General features: G+C 37.7%; 1 protein-coding gene across 3 annotated transcripts; it reads right to left on the bottom strand.

Annotated features, from left to right (window-relative positions):
- Positions 1–115: 115 nt before the first annotated feature.
- LOC134864733 (equilibrative nucleoside transporter 2-like) lies at positions 116–10,184 on the bottom strand. 3 transcript variants are annotated; one of them, XM_063883938.1, is made up of 13 exons: positions 10,030–10,184; positions 7,819–7,870; positions 7,655–7,736; positions 6,027–6,175; positions 5,642–5,781; positions 5,184–5,318; positions 4,921–5,033; positions 4,423–4,498; positions 3,810–3,919; positions 2,797–2,905; positions 2,022–2,107; positions 1,236–1,432; positions 116–1,014 (listed from the first exon to the last, which is right to left on the bottom strand). In XM_063883938.1, the coding sequence occupies exons 2-13, from the start codon at positions 7,842–7,844 to the stop codon at positions 903–905; spliced, it is 1,335 nt and encodes a 444-aa protein (XP_063740008.1). In that variant the 5' UTR covers positions 7,845–7,870; positions 10,030–10,184; the 3' UTR covers positions 116–902. The 3 variants fall into 3 exon arrangements, with proteins under 3 accessions (XP_063740008.1, XP_063740010.1, XP_063740011.1); XM_063883940.1 differs by having other exon boundaries at positions 7,819–7,865; positions 10,030–10,112; XM_063883941.1 differs by lacking the exons at positions 7,655–7,736; positions 7,819–7,870; positions 10,030–10,184 and adding an exon at positions 6,599–6,725.
- Between the last annotated feature and the right edge of the window lie 1,765 nt (positions 10,185–11,949).

Genomic DNA, 11,949 nt, shown 5'->3' with positions numbered 1-11,949 from the left:
ATAACTCAAGTTACTACAGCTGATGAAAAATGTCAAATTTAACTTGAGGACTGATCTTTTTCTCATGTATGAAAGCCTGTTAACCAAAAGAAAGGCCAAGAAAAAAACAACAGTGAACATTTTGTACATTTTATTATGAAAACAAACAGATGATCCCTTTAAAAACTATTAAAGACAACCATACCAGAGTAGAAAAACATAAATAAGCAAAAAAAACAACATCTTCATCTGTAGAAAAAACGCAAAGTCCTGCAGTGTGGCGTGAAATACATTAAACCGAGTTGAGAAAACCCTTTACAGAAGATAATACCAAAAACAAACGACACACAAACAAAAGCAGAAGTTCAGTTAAAGGTGGCCAGTGCAAAAACATGTTTGGTATAAAAAATTAAACGAGTTAGAAAAACACCACGTTGTTATTGAAAAGCACCTAAATGCGGCGTTTCAAATGTTTAAAATCCATCAATAAATTCATGGCAAACTATTTCTGTTTCATCATGCAATAAAAGGTTACACACTTTACAAATTAGCTGCACTTTGACATGGTTCAATGAGACGTTAGAAAGAAATATGAGCTTCGTTTCCACTTTTCTTCCTATTTTTAGCAACATTTTAACAACAAATCCTATGTATGTCCTTGATCTTCATCTGTCCTTCAGCATTGAAATTGTCTTCCACAACGTTATGTACTTAATACGACAGTTAACAAGTCAAAATGAGATGATTTAATTCCTTTTGTGGTTTACCAAGTTCACATTCAAATATTTGTATTGAATTAATAGAGATTATTAACTTTTAATAACTCACTTTTATTTAAGTTATTATATATATTATTCTTATTTTATTCTCTACGTACGGAAGACTGCTTTGGATTTTTTTCTTCTTGTCGAACCCTCAGGTGGTTAAACCAGTTTTGCCAGTAGGAAGGAGAAAGACGCTCCCAGTGCCAAACCCAGAACGAGGAAGAAGGTCATCAGAGAGCAGGCCGTCTCGCAGTCTTTATGGCGCACCAACCTGAAGAACACACACACGGTTACTACATGTAACATAAACATTAATAAAACTGTCATCAAACAGACGTGTGTGAAACTCAAAATTGAAAGGGGCCCTATTATGCTCTTTGGGGTTTTCCCTTCCCTGTAGTGTGTTAGGCTTCTGTGCATGTAAATGTTCTTCAAAGGCTGAAATCCCTGTGTGTTCGAATTTTACAAAGGAATCAATACAGTTGAACTCACTGTGGGGCGTAGGCCATGCAGAGCGTAGCCAGGTATCCGTTGCTGAAGGAGAAGAGCGCCATGATGGTGACGAAGGCGCAGTCGTGGCTGAAGAGGACGGTGAGCTTAGAGTTCTCGAGGTTACACATCATGAGCAGCGGGATGAACACCAGGCGGGACAACACGGTGATGGGAAACAGAGGACTCTCCTTCGAGGGCTGCACACAAAGAGAGACATTCAGGAGTCATCATGGGAAAAGTTAGACGCTTAATAAGAAAAAAAAAAGTGATGGAAAGAACATTCCTAAAGTACTGATGGGGCCAAGATGGTTACCGTGTCTCACACTGCTCTCCAGAGCTTGGAACTGAGGTCTTTGAATATGTATTTTGGCACTAGTGTTCCTTTACAATTCAGAGCCAAATATTATATTTCTCCACTACATTTATTTTATAACATGAGTAACTTTGCAGGTTCAGATTATAGACAAAATACTGTGAGCGAATATATGAGGATAGTGTCTAAATAAATGTACGTTTTACTCTTCTACAGCTTGAGTTACTTTACAGATTATTCAGATAAAAAAAAGAAAAATATCAATAAAAATAAAAACAGCTGCAACATTAAAGTGATGAACACATTAAGACATAATTATTTATAATAAAATAATACCATTTACATTATTCTGAAGTGGACCATTATGCATATTGAGCCCCTTTAAGTTTTAAGAATATTTTGCTGCTAAATAACTTTTATCATTTTTCTGTAAATTGGACTTTTTTCCCATGGCTGAGCAGCAGCAGACTCACCCATTGTACGAGAGACGGGGCGCCACGGCCGACCAGGTCCATGGCGTTGAAAACGATGAAGCAGCAGACGCAGGTGAACACTTTGTCTGTAAATGAAGGAGTGTTGAGTTACAGGTAAACATTTTTATATCCAGTGTAAATTTACACTGGATATAAAAACGTTTACTGGTATTTTAAACAAAAGTATTATAAAACGGAGTGCTGTTTAAAGATCTGTGTGAAAAAACTAGTAAGGCATCAGTCATGTTGTGGGCTGTGTGTCTGTAGAATACATGTTTGATCATGATGTCTTTTAAAAGACCACTATTAAGTAGCCTTATTCTGCTTTTTGGGTTTTCCTTTTTGTGCATGTAAATGGTCTGCAAAGGCTAAATTTCCCTCAAGAGGGACATCACTATGTAACACTCCTGCTTCTATTGGCTAGCGCTCCAGTCATTAAACATGATAGGCTAAGGGGCGGGACATCTCTAAGCTGGTTGACCAATCACAACAGAGCCTGCCAGCTAACCAATCAGAGCAGACTGGGCTCTGGTTTCAGACAGAGGGTGAAAAGAGGTGCTGCAGCACAGGCAGTATGAGAACAATAAAGAGCTTTCTGAACATTAAAGCATGGAGACATGTCCCAGGAGAGACAGTACATACTGAAATCATATAATATGTCCTCTTTAAAGCAGCTTAGTGTTTTAAGGGAGGTAAAATGACGATTGTTAGCTGACATTAAATAATAACATGGATCTGTTCCTGACTTGAACAAAGGTAGGATGTTCTGTCTCACCCCAGACAGGGCTGTCTTGGTAGACGGACTTTACACGGAGAGGGATGACAGGAAACACTGAGAGTGTGACGGCAAACACACACGTCACACACACAGCCATCAGCCAGATCTGCAGGACACACACACATTTATCTGTAAGATACTCGAAATGTTTAAAGAGTGCAGTGAAAGGTTTCGAGAGAAAAGGCTAATATGCAAGAATAACAATTAGATTATTAGAAACGGTTAGGAAAACAAATCAATGAACAACATTTCAAAGTATTTATATATATATGTATATTTTTAATTTAAGGCTGTGTCTTTATTTTATTTTTAAATATATGTATTGAATTTTCACAGGGTAACACAATCAAGAAGGAGTATGATAGCAATATGTACCCCCTTTAATCCCACTTATCCCAACACAGAACACATTGTCCACACGTGCAATAAAATCATAAAAAGTATAAATTAATTAATTAAGTCAAAAGAAGAAAAAAAAAGACAATAATAATAACAATATTAATAAACCCCAAAAATAAATAAATGATATAAAGAAAATTACAAAGACAGCACAACACCGAGGGGGATAAGACCCAACAATTACATAAAGGCTTCTTAGACATGGTTAACTATATGGAAATATGCCTTGCAATGTATTTATATTTCTAAACATATATAATATGGTATAAAGTGCGCAGTGAAAATGTTGAATCTTGATGCTAAGAGGAGTCTTCAAAGTCAGAAGGAATTGAGATCATTGAATGACAAAATACAGTCAATTAACCTGTACTGAACATCCATTAAATGAAGAGTTTGTGCTAATGTGTGCTTACTTGGATCAAAGATGGATCAATCTGAGGATTTCCTGTTTTATATTTTCGCAAACTTAATGTTCCGAGGTTTTTGACCTTTGATCGTATAAAAGCAAATTTAAGTCAAATAAAATATCCATAATGGATCCGAAATAATGGATGCAGTAAAAAACCAGCTGTGTTGAAACACCTGGAGAAAACGTATGAAATAAAACCCACCTTTTTGAAGACTTGCAGGACGGACGAGCGCTCCTGATCCTCCTCTGGCTCTTTGAAGAGCTTCCTGTTGGCCTCTTGCTGTTTGGAGCCGTTTTCTAACAATTTCTTATCTTTTAAAAGGAAAGAAATAAAAATGTATCAGTGACTTCACCAGGAGATCTTTAATATCTGTTGGTAGAATTGTAAAATAGGCTTATCCTAGTGACTGGGAGTCAGCAGTAAAGTGTAAATCTTATTACACAGTCTTTCTTTTATGCATTGTCTTATTTTCTGTTTCATTTGTTGCTGCTTTTTGAGTTTTCATAGTGAATGCTAAACTATTTTAAGTGTTCTTTGTAAGGGAAATGTGCTATATACATATAAAAGCTTGCCTTGCCTTGCAGTGACTTCCAGTTTACATACTTGATTGCTCTTCTTTCATTATTTTTACTAAGCCATTACTACATGAAGACACGGTATAGTTCACCCCTTGAGACTTATATTAAAATGAAGAGCTAGAAATAGATTTATGAAGAGATTTTAGTTCTGTACATTGACTTAGATCCGATATAAGATAAGAATATAATCACTGAATGATTATTATTTTGCAGAGTGAGAGTGAGTAAGAACCGACCTGTGATGCTCTGCAGTTCCTTGCTCGTCTCCACGTACTCAGACTGATGTTTGTTCAGGTAAAAGTGAGCGAATTCCTGCAGAGGAAAGTGCACATCAACAGGATATTGAATGAAAACGAAAAATATAATCTTTCAGGACTTTAGAGAGAATGTAGGGTTTGTTCTAAAGCCTTTAAATTCCAAAACACTCCTGTCAAAGGTTGTAACGATTCTCCTGATATTTTATGTGACTTTATTTTCTCTAATGTTACTTCCGTGACAGTGACATCACTATGTAACACTCGTGCTTCTATTGGCTAGCGATTCCAACACATTGTACGTGATAGGCTAAGGGGCAGGACATCATCCTTTTCATTATTAGTAGCGTTCACAGTAGCAGAAGGGTATTTTGAAGGAACAAGCTGGTGTACAGTGTGTGTGTGTGTGTGTGTGTGTGTGTGTGTGTGTGTGTGTGTGTGTGTGTGTGTGTGTGTGTGTGTGTGTGTGTGTGTCCTCACCAGGTGTGGAAGCAGCAGGAAACACAGCAGAGTACCCAGAGTCGCCACACAGGGAGTGATGAAATATCCCAAAGCTGCCGAGCCTCTGTCTGCGTAACCTGCATCTGGTTTACCTGCAGAACATCACATTATGAGCTTCTTGCTTCTGGAAAGAATAAGTCTACAAGAGGTTTGTCTTTATTGACAGCAGAAGGTTGTTTTTCTTACAAATAATGTTATTTTTCAGTACATATGCAGTGTTGTTAGAGCTGTTTGTTACTCACTCAAGATGGAGAAGAGCATGGCGAGTGCAGCGAAAAGTCCGGCCAGACCCTGACCGCTCATAAACAGAGTGCTGTACCGAGGAGGGAAATGACCCACCACACCAAACAGAGAGCTCTGCAGCACGGCACTGGCCACTGCACACACACACACACACACACACACACACACACACACACACACACACACACACACACACACACACACACACACACACACACACACACACACACACACACACGTTCAACATCATTAAATTGTGTGAAATTGTTGGAAATAAAAACTTAAGCACAACTATTAGAGAAACACTCAGTGGGCAACAATGGTCATTAAAAATGTACAAAAAAAGAATCATGCAAGACAAAAAAACAAATTCAAGACAAGAAATAGTTCAGAAGTTATGAAATAAGGTGTGTGTGTGTGTGTGTGTGTGTGTGTGTGTGTGTGTGTGTGGACCTACTGTTGATGAACCAAATGGTGGCCATGGTGACAGAGAAGAAGGTGTCTGGCTGCATGGGGACTGGAACCAGGGCGGCGGTGAGGGAGAAGAGGAGGAAGATGGCTATGAAGCTGAATGCGACACGGAGGCGAGGTTTCACCCTGCAGAGAGACCGGAGAGGAAACATCAACATTTCATTCATAGGAGAAAATACACTTTATTGTCACTAAGGGGAAATAAGTTGTGGACTCCAGAAGTTCAACTGAATCCCTTGAGTACCGGATCTGAGTTCTTCTTCCAACACTGAACAATGACAACCTATGGCACAACCCTATTGGTCAACATTTACTAGTTTATGCTCTAAGTTTTATCCTCATATAAATGAATTTGCTGCATTTGAACTCACCACTGATGCAGGAAGGAGTTGAGAAGCGTGAACAGCAGCAGGGGCAGCTGGGAAAGCAAGACCATCCAGCTGTCATAGTTGTAGTCTTTAGCGGTGACGCCTGACGAGCCGTTACCGGTGATGTTTGGTTCGAGGCGCTGGTTGAAGTACTTTAACAAAGAGGAAAAAAGAAGAACAATCGTTAAAATGTTAATATTTGATTACTGTGAACAGGGTCGCTCAGGTAGAAGGCAAGAGACGGAAGGGTTCGGGGTTGGGCAAAAATAATAGCGTTTATTTCGTCAGAAACGTGCAAACAAAAGACAGCTCCGCGGCACTTCCAGGACGGGCAAGGCCAGGACGGGGTGTGTCGGATATGTATAATATATAGATATATATGTATGTATGTGTGTACTATAAACAGACGTGAGTAGACATTCACAGAGCTCAGGAGTTCAGCAGTCTTACAGCCTGTGGTATAAAACTGTCCCTGAGTCTGGTGGTCTTTGTCCGGATGCTGCGGTACCGTCTGCCAGACGGCAGCAGACAGAACAGATTGTTGCTGGGGTGATGGGGGTCCTTTAATATCCTACCGGCCTTCTTCCTACACCGCTGGGTGTAGAGGTCCTCCATGGATGGCAGCTCCGTCCTGGTGATGTGCTGAGCAGTTTTCACCACCCTCTGTAGAGTCTTACGGTTGAGGGCGGTGCAACTGCCATACCAGGCCGTGAAGAAGTTGCAGAGTATCCTGGAGTCCATGTTGAACTTCCGCAGCCTGCGGAGGAAGAAGAGCCGCTGTCGAGCCGTCTTGGATATGACCCTGGTGTGATGTGTCCATGTCAGGTCCTCACTGATGTTTACCCCGAGGAACCTGAAGCTGCTGACTCTCTCCACAGGAGTCCCGTCGATGGTGATGGGTGTGTGTGCCTCTCTCTGCCTCTTCCTGTAGTCCACAATCAGCTCCTTTGTTTTGCTGACGTTGAGATGGAGGTTGTTGTCCTGGCACCAAGATGTCAGGGCTCTGACCTCCTCTCTGTACGCCGTCTCGTTGCCGTCTGTGATCAGGCCGATGACGGTCGTGTCGTCAGCAAACTTGATGATGGTGTTGGAGCTGTGTGTGGCCACGTAGTCGTGCGTGAACAGGGAGTAGAGGAGAGGGCTGAGCACACAACCCTGAGGGGCTCCGGTGTTGAGGGTCAAGGTGGAGGATGTGATGTTCCCCATCCGCACTGCCTGGGATCTGCCCGTTAGGAAGCTCATGATCCAGTCACAGAGGGCGCTGTTGAGCCCGAGGTCCCTGAGCTTAATGATGAGCTTGGAGGGCACAATGGTGTTGAATGCTGAACTTTAGTCAATCTCAATTATTTGTTGTTTTTTAGTTTGTGTGCAAATAAGTCTGTTTTCAGCCTCTAAAATATGATTTCTTATTAAGTATTTAATTTCAAAATAAACGGCATGATTTTGGGTTTTGAGCTGAAAAATCTTACACATTTAAAGATCTTGGAGCATGAGGAAAATGGAAATGACATTTTTCACTATTTTCTGACATTTCTAAGACCAACAAGTAGTTTCAGATGTTTAGCACACATGAAGCTGAATTTATCATAATCTCTTCATTTTTCATGATTTAATCATTGTGTCAAAGAAACCTCTGAGGCCGTCAGGAAGAAGTTCCAGGGCAGCAGAGTTCCCAGACCGAGCATGAATACGATGAGGGCTACAGCCTGGCCGCTGTGGAAAGAAAAACACTTTTACAACACAAACCTTTACACCGTTTATATCAGAAAAACTAAAAACAAAGCCTCAAACTCACCGGTCGGTGGGGAGACTCGTCGACATCCTGTTGCTTCTGTCAGGTTCCTGTGCTGAAGTCAAGAGAAGCCTTTAAATAAACAGCTACCAGGACATGTTGTTATCATCCTCCTCAACTGAGTCCTACACTATACTCTTTAGCATCCATGGTCAGGATTGAAGAGAAAAGACTCATTTAGCATATATTCTAAATGTTTTCTAGTAGAAATAGTTTATATATTATTATTATTACTGATACATACAGTTTTATTCCGCTGAGTTTATTTTAAAACACTTTGTTAGACAGATTATAGTTTTCTAAAATTAATCATATTGTAAATACTGATATGTTTTGTCTGAAATTTGAATTTTCTTACATTTTTTTAGGACATTTTCATGATAACAATCTTCTACTTTGACTTAAGTAACATATAATTACACATATTTTTAATGGACTTACAAAAAACGTGTGCTGGAGGAACACATGATTAAACATGTAAATAAAAGCCTGGGTTTTTGGCCTTTTATTACAAACTAACATGTTATGACACATAACATATGTTAGGAATGAATTACTGTAATAAAAATATGATTTATCAAAAGATGATGTGCCCATGTTTGTGTCTTTGAGGTAAATAGCCCAATTACCAGTTTACAGCACCTTTACTGTTATGATGTTTACAGTGTAACTGCTCGACTGTAATTGTGTTTTATGGCGTTATACTGTAAATGTGCTTTACTGATGGATACTGTTATTATTTCTTGGAATATGATCCTTTGAATATTGTGGTGTATTAACACAAATATAAAACCACAGGCTTTCTGTACATGACAAAGGTTAATTGTATTTATAATAATAACAATAATAACAATAATAATAATAATAATAATAATAATAAAAAATAATAATAATAATCATAATAACAATAATAATAATAATAATCATAATCATAATAACAATAATAATAATAATAATAATAATAATAATAATAATGTGTTAGTGATCCCTCTCAGTAAAATAAAGGAATAAAATCTATTAAAGAAATAAAACAGCGAAAAAAATGATAAGCATAAGAATAAAAAATAAGAAGAATGAAAAAGATTATAATAAAGAAAACTAGAACATAAATTAAAAAAATTATAATAATATATATCAGTCCTCCTTTATAAGTGTGTACTCATCAATAACACACCAGTGTAAACAGCAGGTCTACGTTCATGTAGTGACGCGGCACGTTGCAGCTACTTCCGGGTAATCTCCACATGGCGCGGAAGACATGGGCGGCACTAACAGCTACCTTACTGGCTTCCTCTTTTAATTCCCGCAAATATTTATTTTATTTGGCGGGTGCATTTATTCGAATGGGTTTTTACAACATGCAGGATACTATTTCATGTATTTTCGGCTCCAATGGACGGTTCGGCTGTGTTATTATTAATGATTTGACGACTGGTAACCGAAGACCACCCTGAACACATGTGATTTCGACTTTGTATTTCTGTCAAAGCTCTGTCTTAAACCTGTAAACAAGTATTCATGTAAGTGGTTATGTGTTGATAGCTCGAGTATAAATAAAGGTTGAATGAATGAAATATTGTAATCTAATATAAGACATTGTTCTTATTATGGTATGACTTATAACTCTGTCGTTATTGTTATAACCATGGGTTTAATAAGAAAAGAGCAGTTGCGACAGTATCGATTGTTCTACTCATACATACAATACAAACACAACTTTTTAGCTAAATGAAAAGGTAATTTAAAATGTCTCTACTTATTGTCAGTCCAATATGGCAACATCGACTCCTCTGCTATTTCCACCCCACAACAGTAAACGAAACATAACCAACATTCTGTTTTATAATGAATTAAACCGGCCTGTTTACAAGCTTTGTTAGTATTCTTCTTTTGAGCAGCAGGGTTTCTGAACAGAATAAATAACCTCCATATCCAAAAAAAAAGGACAGTCAGAAAACCCACGTGTATCTCAACATGTGGCCGGTAAGTGTGCATATTCAATGAATAATGTCTGGTTATAGAAGCCTAACATGTTATATAGTATGTATTCAAACTCAGAATAACTGTTCATTCATTGGGAAGTGTTTAATTTCCCCGCCTTCCTCTCTTTATAGAGTGAAACCGGCCACTAACACGTGTGGTAGACCCCATTCAGAAGCCCGTTTGAAAAATAAGCACATTAAGGACAGACAATAAGAGGCGGACGGGGCTCACCTGAGGGTCTGAACCGGGTCCTCGTGTCTGCTCTTGTCTCACAGGTGGACCCTGTCGCGTTGTGGATTCTGAAGGCGGGTGAATCTAACGCTTCCTTCCGGGAAAGTGTTTATCTTGGGCGGGGAAGGTGGTTCCAACAAGTGCTTAGGCTTATGGTGGTTAATGGTGCAACTGTAAATAGGTTTTTGGATTGTTTAAGGACATGTAAATATGTATACAACATTTATAATATGAATATTAATCAGTGAGCTACTGGTCTAATAATGATCTGATAATCACAAGGATACAATAATGTTGTATTATTAGTTTTGTTATTATCATAGTTATCATTATCATAGTTATCATTATCATAGTTATCATTATCATAGTTGTTATTATCATAGTTATCATTATTATTAGTATTATTATCATTAGTATTATTATCATTAGTATTATCATCATTATCATTATTATCATTAGTATTATCATCATTATCATTATCATTATTATCATTATCATTATTATCATTATTATTATTATTTGTATTTGTATTGTAATCATTATTTAACATAAGGATAAGTATTATCATTAATATTGTTATAATTATTATTATTATGATGATGATGATTATTTTATGATATTTATTCAGATGTTTACATTCCCAGTGAGACTTGTGAAACCAAATGACCTTTCTATAATTGATAGATGCCAAACATATTTTATCTGATTGAAGGCATGAAAGTAATTATATAAACAATCATTTATAAATAATAAACTGTTTGAAAAGAATATGAAGACAACCAAAATATTCGTTTTAAATGTGCAGATTACTTTTAGGATTGAGTTCATTTTAAGGCCTTTTTCATCTATTTGAAAACTTTAAGAAGAAGAAAAATCTCTCAGTGCTGTAACTATCTTTTTAATTATTAAGATGTGTAACCCTCTCAACAGTGGATGACCTTTCACACTTCAAACTTCACTAAAGCATCTGTAAATACAGGACATCTGAGAGAGTACACTACATCAACATGACATCTACCCATCAAAAGCATGAGCTGTGATATGAGGACAATAATGATATACCTTTCATTTCTCTTTTGACCCCTTTAAGTGAAAAGTTGGTGGGGGAAAAGGCAAACATGAACTACCCTGCAGTATTTTATACTGTCCTTCAAGTCGACTGTATCTGATACAAGAACATTAAGAAAGTGACTCAGTGTCATAACATGTCAGTGTCAAGGATGTGAATCATTCTCGGGAGTTAAGACTTTAGTAATTGTACAGCCCTTCTGGTTAGTCCTGCTCGACATGTTTGCACACTGCAGGTGTGTGTAAGACAATATTTAGGTTGCTAAAACATATGAGCATTACAGAGTAAAATGTAGCTGTGCCTGTGGTTTGGCCTTGTGATGATGGCTAAAATGTGATGAGCATTTTTGTTTCACTTCGTATGCCATTGTTCATAGGATGAAATGAGTTGTTCTATTTTGCTTTTAGTTTTGTTTAATGTTTGTTTTGTGTGTGTGTGAGGACCCAGGACAAATAGCCAACGCTTATGCTAGTGCTAATGGGGATCCTAATAAAGAATGAATAATATGTGAGTACGAGTAAAAGTGTACCGGTATGTTCATCATGATCCAACAAGTTCAGCGTATTTCAGAAAATACCATAATTATTGGGACAGCAACAAAGCTTATGTTACATTAATGGATTTGCAGCAGTATTTATTCTTGATAAACGATTGATTTAATGTCCTGTATGTTTGACACAAAGCTTTTTGAGCAGACGTAGATTTACAAGACCAGAAAATAGTCTGCACTGGTAAAATTAAACTTGCCAAGAGACATTTTCCCACCCCATTTCAATGTGTTCTCACTAGTTTTGGTATTTGCAGGGGATTTCACTAAAGATAAGCCTCTATGGCCAGAACAGAGATAGAAA

Source organism: Eleginops maclovinus, chromosome 5, assembly GCF_036324505.1.
Source record: "Eleginops maclovinus isolate JMC-PN-2008 ecotype Puerto Natales chromosome 5, JC_Emac_rtc_rv5, whole genome shotgun sequence".
In the NCBI taxonomy this organism is placed as follows: Eukaryota; Metazoa; Chordata; class Actinopteri; order Perciformes; family Eleginopidae; genus Eleginops; species Eleginops maclovinus.
The sequence above is the reverse complement of the archived record's forward strand: the minus strand, read 5'-3'. Positions and strand labels throughout refer to the sequence as shown.